This window comes from Urocampus carinirostris, chromosome 19, assembly GCF_059441175.1.
Source record: "Urocampus carinirostris isolate Australia breed hairy pipefish chromosome 19, RoL_Ucar_1.0, whole genome shotgun sequence".
Taxonomy (NCBI): Eukaryota; Metazoa; Chordata; class Actinopteri; order Syngnathiformes; family Syngnathidae; genus Urocampus; species Urocampus carinirostris.
In genome coordinates, this window is record NC_142367.1 from 14,949,265 (window position 1) to 14,968,927 (window position 19,663).

The following is a 19,663-nucleotide window of genomic DNA, read 5'->3' on the forward strand; positions in this document are numbered from 1 at the left end:
TCAAATATATCTATGGCAGAGCCTGTGTCCTATATTAAAAATATACCACCTAAGATTTGTCTCCCCCTCTCAGTTATGACTGTCATTTTGTCCTAAATATTCTTCGGCTTTGCATGAACCAGAATCAGGATGTAATTTCCCAACTTTGGAACGCCACAGAGAAGTGTTCTGCGGTTACATGTTATCGGCTTTGCATGTACCAGAATCAGGATGTAATTTCCCAACTTTGGAACGCCACAGAGAAATGTTCTGCTGTTACATGTAATCTCCGAGCCATATGTATGCTTGAAAAGAGCCATGTATAGCTCCCGAGTCATAGGTTCCTGCCCGCTGACCTAAGATTTCGCCCCAAACAAGAAAATCATTCAGAGAAGCAACCTAGAGACCCAGGATCACATTGGATGACTCTCAGGGATACACACCTGAGTTGGGACAATCTTTGCTTAAGACAACCAGTCGTTGTCTGTATACATCTCCCCTTTATGGAACAGTGGCAAGAAAATAGCCCTTTGTGAGAGAATACCTTGATAAGGCCCCTTTGGCGTTTGCAAGAAGCCACTTTGGAGACACAAATAACATAAGGAACAAGGTGCTTTGGTCTGATGAGACCAAAATTTGACTTTTTGGGGTGAACGCAAAGCATTACGTTCGGCGTAAGAGTAACTCTGCGCATCACCCTGAAAATGCAATCCCCATTGTTGAACATGGTGGTGATAGCATCATGGTCTGGGGTTGGGAAGATTGTCAGAGTGATTGGGAAGATGGATGGAGCCAAATACAAGTCGGTTCTGGCATAAAATCTGTTGGAGTCTGCAAGAAACCTGAGAATTGGTGCAGGTTTACCATCCAACAGGACTCTAAACATTAAGCAAAATCTAAAATGGAATAATTCAAAACTAACAATATAAAGGTGTTAAAATGGCCAAGCCAAAGTCCAGACCTCAATCCTGTAGGGCATTTGTGGAAATATCTTTAAAAAGCTGTCCTCAAACAGTCACAATCAAACCTTGAGGAACTTGAGCTGCTTTGGATGGAAGAATTGGCAAATATTTCTGTTTCAAACTTTGCAAAACTTATAGAGACATACTTAGAAAGACTTGTGGCTGTGATCACAGCAAAAGGAGGTTGAGTATTAACTCAAAGGGGGCCAATATTTTTGCAACACCTACTTTTCAATTTATTATTTGTTAGCACAATATAAAATGTTGAATAAATGTGGTTTCTTTTCATGATTGTGTCTCTCATGTTTATTCTTTACAAATATTTTAAGTTTTCAACAAAAAATTTGAAGCCTGAAATATGGTAATATGTCAAAAGGTTCTTTGGGGTGGGCGGGGCGATAATTTTGCAAGGCATTATATATGTTTATCATGGTAGATTTAAATTTTTATTGCTAAGTGAATCTTCGTACATCATGGCTTCTGTGCATTGTGGGTTGAAAAATATCAATTTAAATATTTCAAAGATTATATACAAAAATTGAAGCCTTTCAGCCATTGTACTGGATGCACGTTTGCTGAAGCGTGGCATTTAAATCCAGTTCACTGTGTGCCACTGATCAAATATCGTTGCTTGACTATTTAATATTGCAATGTGATGACTTGGAGCAGGGGTCGGGAAAGTATGGCTCGGGAGTTAGGTGAGGTTCCTTTCCTGAGCACATCTGCCTTGGAGATAAGATTCACTTTTAATCATTGAATGCAACAACGTGTTTCAACCTCTAGCTGCAGAAGCGCTGTTGCGCTTTTCTACCTTTAAAGCCGGTAAGAAGAAATGCCATCTGTTTTTTTTCCCGCGTCTCTTAGCCGATGAGATGCAGGAGAACATGCGAGTGGAACGTCAGCCTTCTACCATTTTATGGATCATTTTTCAAGCTTAAATTTGCGCAGAATTAGAAAAAATGAGGACTTTTAAGACAAATGTTTGTAGTTTAAAAGATGTCAAAGATTTGCATCTGTAAACCAGAATGGAGGGTGAATAATGACCTCTCGATTCTCAAGGTTTGAACAGTGACTATGTCACAAATCTGATGCTACATAATTATCCTTGTTGTTTAACATATTTTGGGACATTTTTACAAAAGAACTCTGCTCGCACCTTGTTTTGAAACCATTATCAACATAAAAATGACGGTCAAAATGAATCTCAACGATCTCAGAGACAAATTTGAGGGGGATTTTTGTTAATATAGGACACAGTTTCTGTCATTTTTACTATTTCATATATTCCATAAATCATTGAAAGCCACATAGTGAAATAATATGCACTGCAGAATGAGTTTTTGTCTGGAGATCAAGTTTAGTAGATTTGTTTGATTTTGAATTAAAATATATGGTGTGGCTCTCGCTGAAAATACAAATATTTTGCTTTCGTGCCTCTTTGAGTCAAAAGGTTTCTGATCCCTGACTTGGACGGTCTCTATTACAGCTATGACCAAGCAATATTAAAACAGCATCCGGCTGGCAACCTGACCCCACCCACACTAAAAAAACACGCATGCCGACACATGAAAACTGTTATCAAAGCTGTTATCAAACAAATACATCTGACGCCCCTTTCATTTATTAACTATAACATATGTGGTTGCTTTCATAACAGCTCTGGCTCAATAGTGCTTCTGTTTATTATCTTGTGTTGATCCCTCATGTATTCTGGCACGGTTGGGTTGCTGATGATCAAATATAGCGGGAGCAGGAGGAAATAAATACTGCAGCACAAAGAAGCTACTCCTTCCTGGAAGGTTGATTTGTGGGCAACAACAGATTATGGTCAGGCAGAATCGACAAGAAAACATAAAAGCTTGTATTTGTCTCGCAGGACTGGATTTTCTTCTCCGAACCTTTTTTTCAGTCAGTGTAAAACTCAGATAACAAATAAAATGTACTTGTGTCTGAGAGGTATGGGAATTGGTAAAGTTAAATACCGTTATCTTTGTTAAAATAATCGAGTCCTTGAAAACATCACAGTACATAGAGTAAGCATTGGGAGTCATGGAAAGTTAAAAACTGCGTCATTTCTACCTGTCAACGTTTTACTACAAGCAATCGACTGATTCTAATGATCTGGGCTGTAATCAGACTTCAGCAGAGCTTGCTAATGAGGTGCGTATGAATCAGGTCTAAGAACGTAAACATCTCAAACTCGAACGATTCTGCCACTTGAGATTATGATAGCCTGCCCTGAAACCGTACAATGTATTTCTAGTTGTGTCCGTTGGGAGACAAAATCTTGCTTATCTTAATTGAACACTTGCCACCAAAACTGTTCTGTTTTTCTATACTTAGTATTAATATTGTGAGACAGCAAAAAAATGTAGTGTCAAGATGAATTTAGAGCAAAGATGTGATTTCAAAGTCTTATGTTTTCACATTTATATCCAGGTCGTCCTCTTCTGTACAAGGACGTTCTGGCTTGCAATCTTTCACTCTGCTTTCATCCCTACTTTACTTATTTCTCACTGAGTCTTTTCAAGGTTATTTCTGGAGAACAGTATATTACAGTTGTGAACAAGAATTTATGAGTAAATATCCTGGTTGTAGAAAGGGATGAGAGTCCTGGTGTTGGGAAATAAACAGTGTGGGTGTTTGTGTGTGTACAGCAAGTCACAAAAGTGAGTACACCCCTCACATTTCTGCAGGGATTGCATTATAATCTATAGAAATATCGCTTTGTCACCATAAAAAGAAGTCTACCGACAAAGGTCATGGCTCACTGGAAAGATATCGACGGGTCTGATGAAAGATTCATTTCTTTAGCTAAGATGGTGTGAAGCATGTGTGGTGGCAACCAGGTGAGGAGTACAAACATGTTTGTGTCGTGCCTAAAGTCAAGCATGGTGTTAGGAATGTCATGGTTTGGGGCTGTATCCGTGCAACTGGAATTGGGGAGTATCATTTCATTAAGGGAAACACAAACTTAAGGATGTACTTTGAAAAACTGGAGCAGAGAAGGATCCCCTCCCTCAAGAAAATAGGTCTCAGGTCAATGTTCCCGCCTGACAAGGACCCCGAATACACATCGAAGATGACCAAGGCTTTTCTAAAGGGGCTGAGGGTAAAGGGGATGGATTGGCCAAGCATGCCTCCGGATTTAAACCCAATAGAACATGTATGAGGCATCCTCAAGCAAAAGGGAGAGAATATCCCCCCCTCAGTCATGTTGGCATGGATGAGTGGATGAGCGTTCCAGTGGCAATTTGTGAGGCTCTTGATGATATCCATGGCCAGGAGGATTAAGGTAGTTCTGCAAAATCATATTGGCCACACAAAATATTAAACTTTAGGGTGTACTCTTTTTTTGTAACCCACACAAAATATTGAACTTCAGGAACTTTTCCTCTATGGTGTACTCACTTTTGTTACCAAGGGTTTAGCTACTAATGAGTTATTTGAGGTGAAAAATAATTTTACACTGCTATATAAGCTTTACACAGACTACCTTTCATTGTGTCAAAGCGATGTTTCTTCAGTGTTGTTTGATCAAGCATAATAATGAAATATCTGAAGAAATGTGAGAGGAGTACTCACTTTTGTGACACAAAACATGGGAATATAGGAATAAGGCACGACAGAGCAATAGATAGATGTGTGTTTTTTCATTTCTCTCGCTGCCCCTCACACTGTTTGAGTTTCGAAAACTAGTCTGGCTTTTTACAAACCAAAACGGACACTAACAGGGTTGCTTAGCGGTAGCTTGCAGCAGGGTCACTTGGATAAATACACTGTAATATGATACTATTATAACCGTTTATCGCTGTCAACGGGGACAAGAACCCCCCTCAATATGCAAAAATCTGCAAAGTTGACCCACCCCCATTTGTAAGACAGAGGCTAAACAAGTTCCTCACTTTAGAGTTGTGATTAGAATAAAAATGGACAGAAATGTGGTCAAGCGAGGTGAGCTGATAGCAGCGAAGAGCAGAGGGAGCAAAACACCAGTCGTAGGAAGGTGAAGAAAATTCGAGAAGAAGAGACAAGCGGTAAGAGGAAGATTTGAATTTTAAACAGGATCAAGATCTGTCTGACAGCATATCAAGACTATAAATGAGCTTGGGAATAGATTTATGGAAGGTTGCAAGCAAAAGACCATTAGGTCATCCTGCTCATAGAAAGAATGGGAAAACATATTGGAACATTTCTTTACTTATTGTTAGCCCGATTCTCTATTTTTTTCTCCAGCAAGAATTAATATAAACTATCATATATTCTTATCTATAAACAAGCTTTCAAAAAAGACAAATTATTTTGTGTCACAATGGCAAATAAGCTGAAAATTTGAACTGAAACAAGTGAATTTTGGTGCCCCGTGTGCGGTTGGCATATGTTTTAAGGCGCTTGATAAACTGCCATCTTTTATGTTAATGGAATGTCAACTTTAGTACCACAGTCGTTAACATCTGCCAAATGTGTTCACGTTTTTTGTCGCGCACCCTCACCCTTGACCGACGGCTCCGGAAGTCTATTAGAATTTCCAGCAAAAAAATAAGATAACGTTAGAGGTTTCAATTTCAAAGAGAACATCTGCGATCTGCTGTAAAAGGGATTGCCAACAGTTTGACAGTGATGCCTCGTTTTTTTTCCCCTAGCAAACAACAGCTTGCTGTGCCGTAACACTACGGCGATGATGTTGCTTGATTCAACTGTGACAAAACAAACATTTCTAATAATTAAAGAGGGAGAAAAAAGGTGTTACAAGGATTGGCACTCACCCACAGCCTTCAGGGAGGCGTATTTGTTGAAGTCCTTGTTTTGTTGCTGGTAGTGCAGTTGCTGTTGCTGGAGCTGTTGTTGTTGTTGCTGTTGTTGTTGCTGTTGTTGTTGCTGCTGTTGTTGTTGTTGTAGCTGCTGCTGCTGCTGTTGCTGCTGCTGTTGTTGCTGCTGCTGCTCATATGAATGCGCCAACTGGCCCATGGCGGGATACGGGTGCTGTGGGCCCATGTTTGAAGCGGGCCCCACGTTGTTGTTGATCTGAGCACCTTCTGTGGACAAAGATAGGCTTATTTAGCAGCTAGCTTTTCGCTAAGTGAGTGTGTCTTTGATGGCATTTCAGGCATCGTGTTTGACTGGTTAGCATGTCTGGTGTAACATGGTTGTGGTATGATTTTGGTTCCTAGTAAGTGAGTAACACAAGTAACGCATTCAGCGGTAGCTCCTTACATACCGAAAATGAATCAATAATGGAACTAATCTGCCAATAAGGGTGTTAATACAAAGAGGAATTATCATTCGTTCGTTTAGCAACGGCAGCCCAATGTTTCTCCACAAGTGAGTTCAATCTTTTAAATAGTTATTTTTCTGTTATTGTTGTTTTGATCATATTTATTTTCCTGTCTCAATAGTATTCCTGTGTTCAGGAAACTATTTGACTTCAGTCAGTTGAATCCATTACCTATTTAGGGGGAAATTTGGTCAATTTATAATTCCATTCATTCAAATGCCATATATTTTGGTTTACTTATTTATTTGTTTATGTATTTAGTATTCTTCTTCTTTTTTTTTTTTTTTTCATTTGTGAACCAGATTCTGGCCAAGAAAAGCCATTTTACTTTTATTTTTGAAGGAACAGAGTGTAATACTTCTTAGTGGGGAAAAAAACTCATTCAGTAAAAAAAACAACAACATTGATTTGAATATTAAGCTCTAATACCTAAACTATCATACCAATGTTACATTTATAAAGGTCAATAAATTTATATTTATTTTACATAGTGCAATCCGTGCCTAAGGTTGCCGCCATGTTTGTCTGGCAACTTGCTGCTACGCTGTGCACTGTGGCACTGGTTTTCATTGGCATTTGACAGTACATTGCCATCTAGTGGTCAAATATTACACATTGTGGCTTCAAATATACATTTTACTACTTATTTTAAAAAGATGTTCCAGGAGCTCAGTACTACTTAAACAAGACTTACTTTAGTCTTTACCCTTAAAAGAGTAACAATGTAAATACCTTTTTGAGTCTTTGCCCCCTCTATAAAATCGCTTCTTTAGTATTAACGGCAAGAAATAGGTGCCTATTGGAAATGAATATTTTCCGTTGTGATTCCACTACATTGTTAAATACTTAAAGAGCGCTCCTAATTGATCAGTCTTCCTCCACACTCCAGTTATGCAACGCCAAAATCCCGAGCCTCGACGAGCGGTTGCCAAAAAACAAGTTGGTAGCATAACACACTTTGCAAATATGAAGTGCACTAAGCTGTTATTGTAGTGAGGCACGGATGTTGTAAAGAACAGCCAAATGTCACAAAGAAAGTGGGAAATTTTCACTTTAGCTTTGTTCTGCCGTCCAAGCTGATAATTACTGAATTGTTTTAACTGAAGTGCCAGGAATCATGTCATTTCGGTTGATACAGTTTTGGATTCGACCATTGTAATGCAAATATCTGGTTGAATTTGGGATTCTGGCTGAAAGCTATGTTTTATTTTTGTTTTTTAAGGGTCCGTTTAAACGTTTCCATTTATTTTAATAATGATAATTGTTGTTTTTTTAATTACTTCTTCCAACTATCTGTTGAATTCGCACCTTTTTTGTTGTTTCCTTTATGTGCAATCTAATTTCTTCTTTCCCATAGAAATTTTGTGGACAGTCCAGGGGTGTCCAGGGGCGTGCCTGGGGGCATGTCCAGGGTCTCGCGGTTTTTAGTGAGCCGATAAACGGTTCTCTAAAAATAGTTGTATTTCCCATCTCTACAAGTAAACTCCAATCAATGACGTTACCACGATCTTTTGTATTTGCTAAAAAAAAATCAAATTATTTGACATTCAACAACTTTTTAAAAAAAGTAACAGAAATAAACACTTTCCCTGGTAACTAGTTACTTTTTGGGAGAAGTAGTAAGTAACTATAAGTAACTATGCTTTCAAAAGGAACGTACCAAACACTGGTCTCTAACTGAATATTAGCATTTAGGAACACTAAGTGCTAATCTTTGAGGGACTGCTTCAGCATCTTCTGTCATGGATAAACAATGCAAAATGTTTTGGAGCCATAATTATGATTAAAATGAGTCCAAAAAAGGATAATCCTTCTGCTTTTAAAAATGTCCTTTCATTTTTGGCCTCCGTATTGCAACCCTTCTTGACTCGTTCCTGTGCTCAATGTGCTGCTGTGGCAGACCCACATTCTGGCGGCCCACCATAAACTTTCAGTGGTATATGAAAAACTGAAATCCTATAAACCAGACTAAACACTGTAATCTGAAAACATTTGTAATCTCTTGTTTATTCTGTTTCTTGTGAACCAGAACCACCTGCGATAGGCGAAAATCCGCAAAGAAGCCCTTCCCTCCAAAAAAGGAACCACCAGGCCCCAAAAAATGCACTTTGCCCATCTTAGCTCGCAGAAATATACGATCAGGGATAATAGATCTTGATGTACTGAAGCTGAAAAGTACAAAGTGCAAAGTAACGAGGGATTCAGTGCATTTAAAATGAAAGTCAGGCAACGCTCTGTTTTTAATTATCACAATCGCCCCTGGAACAAGAGCAAAATACAACCCCGATACCATCATGTCTCGTTCTCACTTTGAACCTAAATGTGCGTGCCTTGCGGCAGTGAACTCATTTGCATGAGGTCCAAAGCAAGCCAACATTAAGCAGGTCAAAGAGTTCACAGCAGCTTGGATAGCCTCATGCACAGAATGAATAACCAACATGTTGTCTATTGTATTTGCAACCGCTTTGTTGAAGATTTTGGTTCTATGACCTTTTTCCCTTTATTATGTTGCAGACAAATTTGAATTATAAAGCAGCTCGAAGGAAGAATTTCCACACCTTTTTTCCTCTCCTGCTTATGTCGTTAAGGGTAGTTTCTGATTTATGCAGTCGCTGATAAGAATTCAAAAGTAGTATGCCTTAAAAAAAATCCCTTGAATATCCATTGTTTCACATGCACGATGTTGTTTCAATCAAAAGCGTTACAAAAAATGCGTAGATACAATGTCTTCTTGATAAACCATGTATATTCCTCCTTCTGTCCACCACAGGTACACTTTAGAAAGAAATATTGTTCAGTTCTTCGAAAATATATAGGCTTCCTTTGCTTTGTAAAAGTGTCGCTTTGGGGATTGGAATAGAAAAAAAACTTATTATGTGAACCTCAGAGGCTGTCGTCACAATTTATTTCCAAGAAAAGGCCGACCCGAAGGAAAAGAGAGACCATATCCAATGGCGGTGTTGGTGATATTTTATGTGAATGATGCATGGCCAAATTTGGGCAGTAGGTTTTTCTTATCAAGGAGACAAACGACCCACTTTTGGAGAACCGTACTACTGTAATCACTCGTTCAGCATGGTTAATAGGGATCAAAACTTGCACGGAATTAGTCCCCCCCAACATTTTAAGATGCTCTCTGCTGGCCCCCACTCTAAGCAATAGTTAAGTGGGGATGTTGCATCACGGCCGAACAATGCAGCTTATTTTAGGTGGGGCACAGTGACACTCTTCAACAACCCGAAATGAAAAAGAAATGCACTCTAGAAGCCCCGGGAGATAATGGGTAGCGGCCAAAACTGTGCATTTTATTTTAGGCATGCCTTTAAACAAAGGTCCCTTCTGCCAATCCCCACTCAAAAAATATGCGATCAGGGACAATGGATTGCGGCAGCACAAGTGCAGTTCAATTCAGGCGGGGCACAGTGGCACTCTTCAGCAGCCCAAACTGAAAAATAAATGCACTCTAAAAGCCCCTGTTTCCAGCGGTAGTCGACTGGAAATAACGCGTAGCGGCCAAAACCGTGCATTTTATTTTAGGCATGCCTTCCAACACAGGTCCCTTCTGCCAATCCCCACTATTAGGAATATGCGATCGGGATAATGGATTGCGGCCGCACAAGTGCAGTTCTTTTCAGGCGGGTCACAGTGGCCCGCCCGCCTCAACGGGCTGAACGGGCAAAAAAATGTGCTCTGCGACTGTGTATCCAGTACACAGGCAGCTAAGCTTGAATTTGTGGTTATAATTTTTTGAATTTTCAAATGTATATTTTTCATCCAGCAATGCACTGAGGCCCCAAAGTAGAAAAGGATTACCGTACTTCACTATAATCAGTATTGTAATATGATGATTTTTCTTTTTATACTATCTGTCCTTGAACGTATCACCTACACACTTGGAGGTTGCAGTATTTGAAATTATATACACTTGAATTCCTTTAGTCTAGTGTTGTTCATAGAGAAATAAAGAGAAAGCATAGCTACAGTAAATGTAGGTGGGCTCCTTTCTTGCACTTGGCCTCGTTTTCTTCGCTCCTGGCGATAGTGTAATTCCTTATTTTATTTTATTCATTTTTTTTTTAAATCTTATTTTTTATATTCTGCTTTGCAAAAATGCAACCAGCTGACTCATCTCGTATTGCCTCTTTCTGCTGCAAGCAAATGCATAAACGCTTCTTTTTTTCTCTTCATCTGCAAAACTGCTTCTCTGTCATTACTCGAGCCTCCTCATCTCTCGGCTCCTCTCTTTTGTCATGGCAACAATATGATTTTTTTTCTCCCTCACGTAAGTAGTAGTCGGCATTGTCGTGCAGTCACCCACACCCACATATCAACAGGCAGGCAGGCTGGCCTGCACTGTACCGAGAAAGTCATTGTTATGCAACCTATATTTGTCGGTTTGTCAGTTTGTCCGTGGATTCATTGCAAGCATGTTCCAGGTCAAATCCTGCCAAGTTTTCTCAGGCGTTTTGTTAAAAAAAAGAAAAGGAAAAAAAAAGTGTATTGAATACTTGCTGCTGTTTTGGTTGAAAAGCAATTTCACAAGCAGAACATTTTGAGCATGAATAGATGTTGACATAAAAGTCTGCGTAGGTGATGAAAACCTGGGGAAACAGTCCTTTTGAAAGGCTTTTGTACTGTTTTCCTAATCTCCCGCTCGTATTGAAGACGCCACTGTGAGTAAAAAGCCTGCCATTTTTCCCTTTCCTTCAAATCATTCAGGGTTTGCAAGGGTGCCCGGTGTCCGCCCTCTCGTGTGGTCCCTTCTGCATCTTCGCGTAAGCACCTTTAGTCACACTTCAACGGTAAGCAGGTTATGGGAGAGGCGAGCGTCAAGTGTTTCCTATTTGGCCCGCCGTGACTTTATCTGTCGGGTACACGAGATGCGGCGCGTCTCTCCGTTTGTTGCTTGAGTGGTCCTCATCCTTTCCGTACGTATCTCGCTTCTGCAGCATGAGGGACGCTTAGGATCACTGAAGACCAAAGAGAGGCCATGGCTATGAGACCTTTTCTGTTTTTTCCATGCGGGACTAATGGGTATTAGAGGAAAATGTATTAAGATTTCTTTTATATTATGGAATTTAACTCACTATGGAATTTGCATGAAAATATTCAAGGGGGAAAACTTATGTATCGAAAGCAAACAAATAGACTAAAGTTATTTTTTCCCATAGCAGCTAGCTCAGTTTATCTGATCCATAATAATTTCCTAATCATAATCATTCATATAGCTTCACAAAAGTTTGCCGTTTCACTCACATTTTTCACTCCTATCTGACTCAAGTAGTCAGAAAACGAGAATAGATTTAACAAAGAATAGTTATCAATCCATTATTTGCACCGGTTATCCTCAGTAGGGTCACAGGGCTGCTAGAGGACATCCCATCTATCTGCGGCCAGTGGGCAGGGAACACCCTGAACCAGTTGCCAGCCAGTCGCAGGGCACACAGGGACTCGCTCATTCACACCTAGGGACAATTTGGACTGGCCAATTAACCTGACATGCATGTTTTTGGAACGTGGGATGAAACCGGATTGCCCGGGGGAGACCCACACAAGCGCGGGGAGAACATGCAAACTCTGCACAGGGAGGATTCGATCCCATGACTTCAAAACTGTGCCGCGGAGGCGCTAACCACTCATCTGCCGTGCCACCCAATTAGTCAGTTGGTTTTGTTTTATCTTCTTTCGTTAGGAAATATATTGAAGTCGACACTGATTTCACAATTTCAAACACATGTCAAGTCAAGTCATTTTTATTTGTATAGCCCTTAATCACAAAGAGTCTCAAAGGGCTGTGTGTTCTTGTCTTTTATTCTAGGATAAAAATGGTGAAAGCAAGAAAAGAGCTGTTTCAAATGTAGTCCAAATGCCACCCCAAACCCCCCAAAAAATAAAAACGAAGAGTTCATCCAAAAGACAAGTACATGTACGCACCACCGAAGCAGCTTGACACCGGTTATAATGATGATTTTAACCAGAAGATGGCGTTAGCAAGTAGAATATTTTAAAGGTACAGACAGCAGCTTAAATAATTGATTAATCAATTAAAACCTTTTGATAGTTCTGCTAATTATCCACGTTCTCTCAATTTCCTTTTTTCAACAGCAAATAATCGCCGATTTAGCATGTTAGATGGCCGCTTATACATATTTTTAAATGGGTTCCACTAGAGTTGTTGGAACCTTAACCTATGACACACTTCTTTTTTAAAATTTGCAGGATTGTTCAGCCCACAAAATGCGGTTAATATCTTAACAAATTATTAAATGAAGAGTCAAAATGCAATGGTAATGTTGGAAACAAACGAAATATTCTCATTATTATTAAGTTAGACAGTTTTAGTCAGGGGATTTATCTTTACTGTTTCAGCACTATGGGCCAAACCTAAGACTATGATTAAATACTGTGATACCTTGTTTATCCTTGTTAATGGGGACCAGAAGACCCTGAAATGTGGAAAATAAATAAATAAATAAACACCCCCCTGCACAACCCCTATTTTAACATCCAACGAATCGCGGCCACTCAGATATTTTTTATTTCAGGTGGAAAGAATGGTAAAAAAGACGCAGTGTATGTCACAAATTTGCTCTTTCGGCCTTCGCACTCAGAAATGGTCGACTGAGGATTGTGGCGCGGCCAAAACAGTGTAGTACATTGGCCACAATGGCATGCTTCAGCGGCCAGAACAAAACAAAAAAAAGTACTCAGCTAGCCCCTGCTCTTTGCCATCTTCTACCTGAGTTGATACATCGAGGCAACAAACCTGCATTTCATTCTAAACCAGCCAGAACAACAGTCAAACTCACAGCAAAATGGTTCTATTTCCATTCCCTGTTGTGAAAACCTCTCAAGTCACATTGACAGCAACGGGCATTCAATGCCTCAATTTAACCTCCCACATTCCTACTTTCTAGATTTTAGTTACACAGATAACTTTAGAGATGCAAATTGAGAACCAAATACTAATAAAAGTGGCACAACCTTTGCAGAAACAACTTCTCGAGAATTGAGCATACAAGATCCGTGAATAATACATAACATGCTGCTGCGCTCTTAAATTCATTGGACAGCCCCCCAGGGAACACCAGATTCCGCACCTAAAATACGTCCCTGTTGTGAAACGCTTGAATACCATTCCGGCGATAAGTTGAAATGCCGATCCAGGTCTTTTCCCCCTGGTCGCTTTTGACAATAGGGACTGAGATTTGAAAGCAGGAATGTTGAAAAGTCTGTCACAGGAAAGGACTCAGCGGGATAATAACGAATAAAGTGTAATTGTTCCTTCCTGAGCTTTCGGGAGAACAATGCCCCCAGGCGTGAGCTTTTTTTTTTGCAATCGGGTCCAGATGTCACGCCGTTCTCAGTTAGAAATATTATCGATTAGTATCGTCCCCACCCCTATTGTTTCTATTATCTTGCTGCAATCCAGCGCATCGACTTAAGCCTCGCAGGACATAGTTAAGACTGGCGGAGGAATCAACAGTAAGAAAACATCATGACCTTTATAAAAAGCTGATCGTTGCATACGGCAGGGGGAAAAAAATCACTAATCGAGATGAAAAATGTTGCGGTATGACTATTTACTGTCCACTGAGACAGTATTATCCCTTAAGCAGAAACTCATTTTTACATCTTCCACAGCTTTCCTTTTCACACAGCAGACATATTTGTTTTAATAGTATCCACATTATAAACCACAGCAGATGGGGGGAAAACATTTGTACGACATCGTAATGTGTCAATTCAACTCGTGTCGCACTCATCCAAAATGCAAAATGAATCAAATTTGTGTGCGCTCGAGTGATTGGACATGACTCACGTGTCAAAGGCAGGCGAGTAATGTGTGATAACCGTCATTTTTAGATTTCAACGACATCATGGACGCCGTCGTATTTCATCGTTAATCGGTCGTGGAATGTGCTCGGCGTCGATAAATAGGCTGCGTGACAGATACGTCACATTAGTAGGTATTGTCACATAGATTATGCTGGGTTGTACTCCCAAAAAATGCCCAAGTAAATAATATACTCAAATCAATGAAAATAAAAGCAAAAACGACAAGCAAGACATGTATTTAAAACCTTAATCAGAAGGCTGCCAAATATTGAGAATCATCTTTCAGAATGGATTTAGAAAAATGTCTGACTTTGATTTTTTTCCCCTGTTGCATTTAAAGAGACAATGTGTATTATTTAGTGCTTCCTAGTTTTCTTGGGAGATACAGGTTGAAAGAAAATAAATAAAGGAAAGAACCATGGCCATGTATGCACGTAATAAATCCATTATCCATCCATTATCTGCACCGCTTATCCTAAATAGGGTCGCAGGGCACTCACTAGCTCATTCACACCTAGGGACAGTTTGGACCGGCCATTTAACCTGACATGTCTTTGGAATGTGGGAGCAAACACGGGGAGAACATGCAAACTCCACACAGGAAGGTTTGATCCCATGAACTCAGATCTGTGATGCACACACGCTAACCACTGCGCTGTCGTGCTGCCCCACATAATAATGTAGAGACTTAAATATTTGAGTTTTTTTCTTCCTTAAAGGGAAAGTGTGCATTATTTAGTGCCTCCTATTGGTGCAAAAAACTGCATTCATTCAAAAAACAATGTTGATTGAAAAAATGCGCACAAATACACGAACTACGAAACAAACATGCATTTTTATAGAATACTCGTATGTTGGGCGTTTGCATTGATTGCCTAGAGCTCATATAACAAGCAAGCTTTCGTCTTCCAAAACCAAAAATCTCACAAAAGGCTGGGCAAAAAAAAAAAAGAAAAAAAAGAAACGTAAAATGGTGTGTGTTGGTCACTTTGAGTCTCTGTAGTTTGTATTCTTCCTTGTGATTTAAGGCACTCATTTTCGGTTACGCTACACAATGCAGCGGCATTTAGCGGTCAAATAACACACACTGTCCATTTAATAGTGCCTCTCCTGGTTAAAAGTGGTTCTTCGACAATGTTAACGTTTCAAAAATGACTGCGAACAACAAATGTTCAGTCCCTTTTTTTGTACAAATTTGGTATGAATTTAAGTGTAACAATCAACAAATATGTAACAATATATATTCCCGATACCAAAATAAACATTGCATTTCAATTTTAGTTTTTCTGGAAAAAGTGCAGTGAAAAAGTATTTACCCCCTTCCTGATTTCTGTGTTTTTTGCATATTTATGACTCACAAAGGCTTCAGATCATCAAACCAATTTCCATATTATGCAGACGACCCAAAGGAAAACAATATGCAGTTTTGAAATGTTTATTTGATTTATTGGGGCACAAAGACAATTAAAACGTTTCTGGCTCTATGTGAAAAAGTAATTGTCCCCTGAACCTAGTAGCGCGTTGGGCCACCTTTGGCAGCGATAACAGAAATAAAATGTTTTCAATAATCGGTAATTTGTACCTCATAATACTGTGAAGGAATTTTGGCCACTCTTCTTTGCAAAATTGTTTCAAATCTGCCATATTGGAGGGTTTTCTTGCATGAACTGCCAGTCTAAGGTCACACCACAGCATCTCAATTGGATTAAAATCCGTACTTTGACTTGGCTACTCTAGAACCCTCATTTTATTTTCTTGAGCCATTCAAATGTTGACTTGCTGGTGTGTTTCGGATCGTTGTCCTGCTCCATGATCCAAGAGCACCTGAGTTTTAGGGCACAAACTGATTGCTGGATGTTCTCTTTTAGGATCTTCTGGTAAACACCAGAGTTCATTATTCCGTCAACCACAGGAAGTTGTCCTGCTCCTGAAGCAGCCTCCAATATGGCCGACTTAAAACAATTTTGCAAAGAAGAGTGGGCCAAAATTCCTCCACAGGGTTGTGAATCACTCATTACCATTTATCGTGAACATTTGATTTCTGTTATCGTTGCCAAAGGTGGCCCAACTCGCTTTTACTTTTTACTTTTTCTATGGCCGGATAGGTTTTGATTTTTTCTGTGCTTTAATAATTAGAATAAGCATTTCAAAACTGCAATTTGTATCTCTTTGGGTTGTCTCTGTGTGATGTAAAATTTGGTTTGATAATCTGAAACCCATATTAGTAAAAATTGGGCAAAAAACACAGTATTCAGGACAGGGGCAAATACTTTTCACAACACTCTGTAAAAGTTGTTATATATCAATCAAGAAATGCAAATGATCAGCTCAAAATGAGTTAATGAGTGAAATGTTATCTAAATGAAGGGGCTGTCCTAAGTGTTATTCTGGTGCAACTTTTCAACTATTGGTTGAATTAACACACATTAAACTACTTAGTTTAAAGTATTTCTGATTGAGAGTGACAAATACCACAAAATAATGCCTACCCCACAAAAGCACAATGAACAAAAATTAACCCTATTCATCACAGTGATTGAAGACCACTCAATGAAAAAGAAAGTAAAATCACATCATCGAGGCCTATTGTGCGTCTCAACGATCTTCTGTCTTTCTCACACCGAGAAAGACTTAATTGACTTTGAAATATCGCCCTGCTTTTCCAAAACAAAGAAAAACGCAGCGAGACGTATTTCTTCCCTCTAATCCGAGCCAATATTTAAGATTGACAGGATGCTAGCGTGGCAACTTGTCGTCGTTCACTCGTACCTCGGCCTAAACGGGCCGTTGGGCTTTCCCCGTGCGACATCGTGAGCCAGCCGTCAACTGAGGACAACATCCCGCTGGAGACAAAGCGACTCGGACAAAGAGTGGCAGGTAGGAAGGGAGGTGAGTATAGACGGCCCTGATAAAGAACCAGTGTCTCTGCAGGAAGCTGACGCTTCTGACAAGATGTCAGCAGTTTGTGACCCAGTTAGCGCTAGCCGACAATTTTTTCCGCTTGACCAGCACTTAACTGATTAGCATTGAATACCAAATCTAGCATTGGGATAAGATCAGAATCAATAACATTGTGTTAGTCTGTGGTTATCTTTTTGCAATTTGGAATTTTTTTCCTTTCTTTCCGTCTAAAATGGACCGCATCCATGCAACCTTTGTAACTGATTATATTTTTCAGGGTGCTTTTTTCCCCGGCCGTGGGCTCTTTTTTGGCCACAATTTGATCGTCAAATGAACTGAACTCATATGGCCGCGATCCATTATCCCCAGTCCTATGTTGTGAGCAGGGACCAGCAGAAGGCTACCTGAAATTAATGCATGGTTGTGGCTGTGATCCATTATCCCTGGTCGTGAATTTTCTCATATGACAGGGGGGTTCTGGTCCTCATTAGTCTCTATAGACCAGGGATAACAGTATCTAATTCTGTGTCATCTAAAAACGAATAAGCTAATGTATGTGATTTTTGTGCACCATTGGAATGGCAAATCTATGAATGAATAGATTTCATGTTTTCTAATAAATGAAATTTCCAAATGGTGCCAAAAAGCTCCGTGGGGTGGGAAGGAAGCCTGCTGCTCTCTAGCAAATGTCTTGCCCTCTACAACTTTCATATAGAATTGATTTTTTTTTTCAAAAAGGCTGAAAAATAACGCTGGTGTTGAATAAACTTACATTTTAGTGGTTCTGAAGAAAAAAAATGATACAAACTACTACTACTACAAACTAAGGCTTAACATATCGGTGAAACTCTCATACAACTAGACTAAGCCAGAGTAGTACTCATTGTAACTATTAGTTTTTCCTTTCCCACTACAATGGCTTCCATCCCTCTTTTAATCTCCACTTGGATATTTCAAATCTTTCAATACCAGCCAAGACCAGAGTTTTCGCTTCTAAGCCTCTTTTGTATTGTTTCATTTCGAGATCGCCTCACGGACATTGTATCGTGAGTCAATCACAACAGATTTTTACATTCCTGGAAAACCCGTCACCAAACCCAAGTAGGATATTTTTCTGACATAAGGTAAACTGATATATTTGTCCCAGCTTTATATTTAATCCCGCTGCCTCTGTGGTTACAAAACAGACAGACTGACGGCAGAATGCTGATAGTATTTAATTACCCTCAGCCATCCCACTGCAGTATTTTATAATCTGCTCCTCTGGCTCCGCCGAAGCGATGTATTGTGGAGAGGCTTTCGTCTGTTGCACCTGGTCTTTGCGCTGAATGCTTGGCAGGTGTGTGTATGCTGGAACACAGCTGCGAGGGGCTTTTCCCAGTCTCCCAAGACAAAGACGGGGGCAGGAGCCAAAACCCCCCGTGCACACACACAAACATGCTCAGTATGCCAAGCCAAAAAAAGCAGCATCAGCAGCAGGTGGATAAGAAAGGTGTTGTGCTACTTATTGAATTTCGGCGGCAGCAGTTCAAACGGCATACATCGATCAAATTAATCCCAAATTCTCATTAACAGTTTAAGCAACAAAGAGAAGTTGTTGATGCATCGCAGTAAACTAATTCAATCTTTTAGAAGTAGAGTTTATTTATTTTTCAGCCAATGGCTTACTGGCTGCAGTGTTAGCATAAGGGTGGCTGTGGTCACATGGACAAAGTTTTCTTTAAACTACTGTATTTTCTGCATTCTAAGTCACAGTTTTTTTCATAGTTTGGCCCAGGGTGCAAAGTATACTCCAGTGTTAGATGATTGAGTGGATTTTTATATCACTTCTTATGTTATTTTCACACTAAACTGCAAAAGGGCGTTGTAGGCCTGTGTTGATCATTTCAACCTTGCCGTGTTGTGTTTTTTGAAACGGAAGAAGGAAATGGCTTATTATTCTCTTCCAAGTTGGAGGACTTTTTTACCAGTAAAAGTGACACAGACGAAGAAGATTTCATTGGATTTAGTGATTTGGAAATAAGATAATAGTTTGGTAAGGATGTAATTTATGCTAGAGTTATCTGAATAACTCTCAATATGTTATGTCAGTAATGACGTAATTGAGCATGTATAAAATATGCGCATAACGTTAGTATAGCGCACAGTTATTCAGCATGTTGTTCTCTTTTTCATTTTAAAGTCAAGTCAATCAAGTCACATTTATTTATATAGCCCTTAATCACAAAAAATGTCTCAAAGGACTGCACAGGATTACAATTACACAATTAGCTGATCTTAAACCAATTTTAAATTGCCTTTTAAGATGACGTGTGCGACTTGTATTTCCGTTGCGACAAATATATGTTTTTTCTTTCCTAATTATACATTATGCAAGGCAAAAGATGTAACGTCATGGCCACAACGTTTGTTGTTCAAAAAAAATATGATATCCACACGTGATGGATTGCGTATTGTACAATGTGAACATAAGCGAAACAGACATACTCTAAATTTCATAAGGAAAGACTATTTTATTACAGTGGTTTAGAATCTGGTATCAGTATCTTCACTCTCCAATGACCGTCAATGCAAAAATCTGGCTCATCTTTGAAGAGTGGGGTGATGCTATACACCAAAAAAACAAAAGTGACCAGATGATGAAGGTGCTGTATCTGACCCCGATCATGAGGCTTCTCCTGCTACTGGTAACCATGGAAATAAGTAC

At 39.6% G+C, this 19,663-nt stretch overlaps 1 protein-coding gene across 2 annotated transcripts in view; it reads right to left on the reverse strand.

Annotated features, from left to right (window-relative positions):
* shisa9a (shisa family member 9a) overlaps positions 1 to 19,663 on the reverse strand; it is a 52,723-nt gene that overhangs the window by 10,923 nt on the left and 22,137 nt on the right. For both annotated transcript variants that reach the window (XM_088323791.1, XM_088323790.1), the window contains exon 3: positions 5,708 to 5,977. In XM_088323791.1, the coding sequence (XP_088179917.1) occupies positions 5,708 to 5,977 (270 nt within the window). The remainder of the gene's footprint in view (positions 1 to 5,707; positions 5,978 to 19,663) is intronic.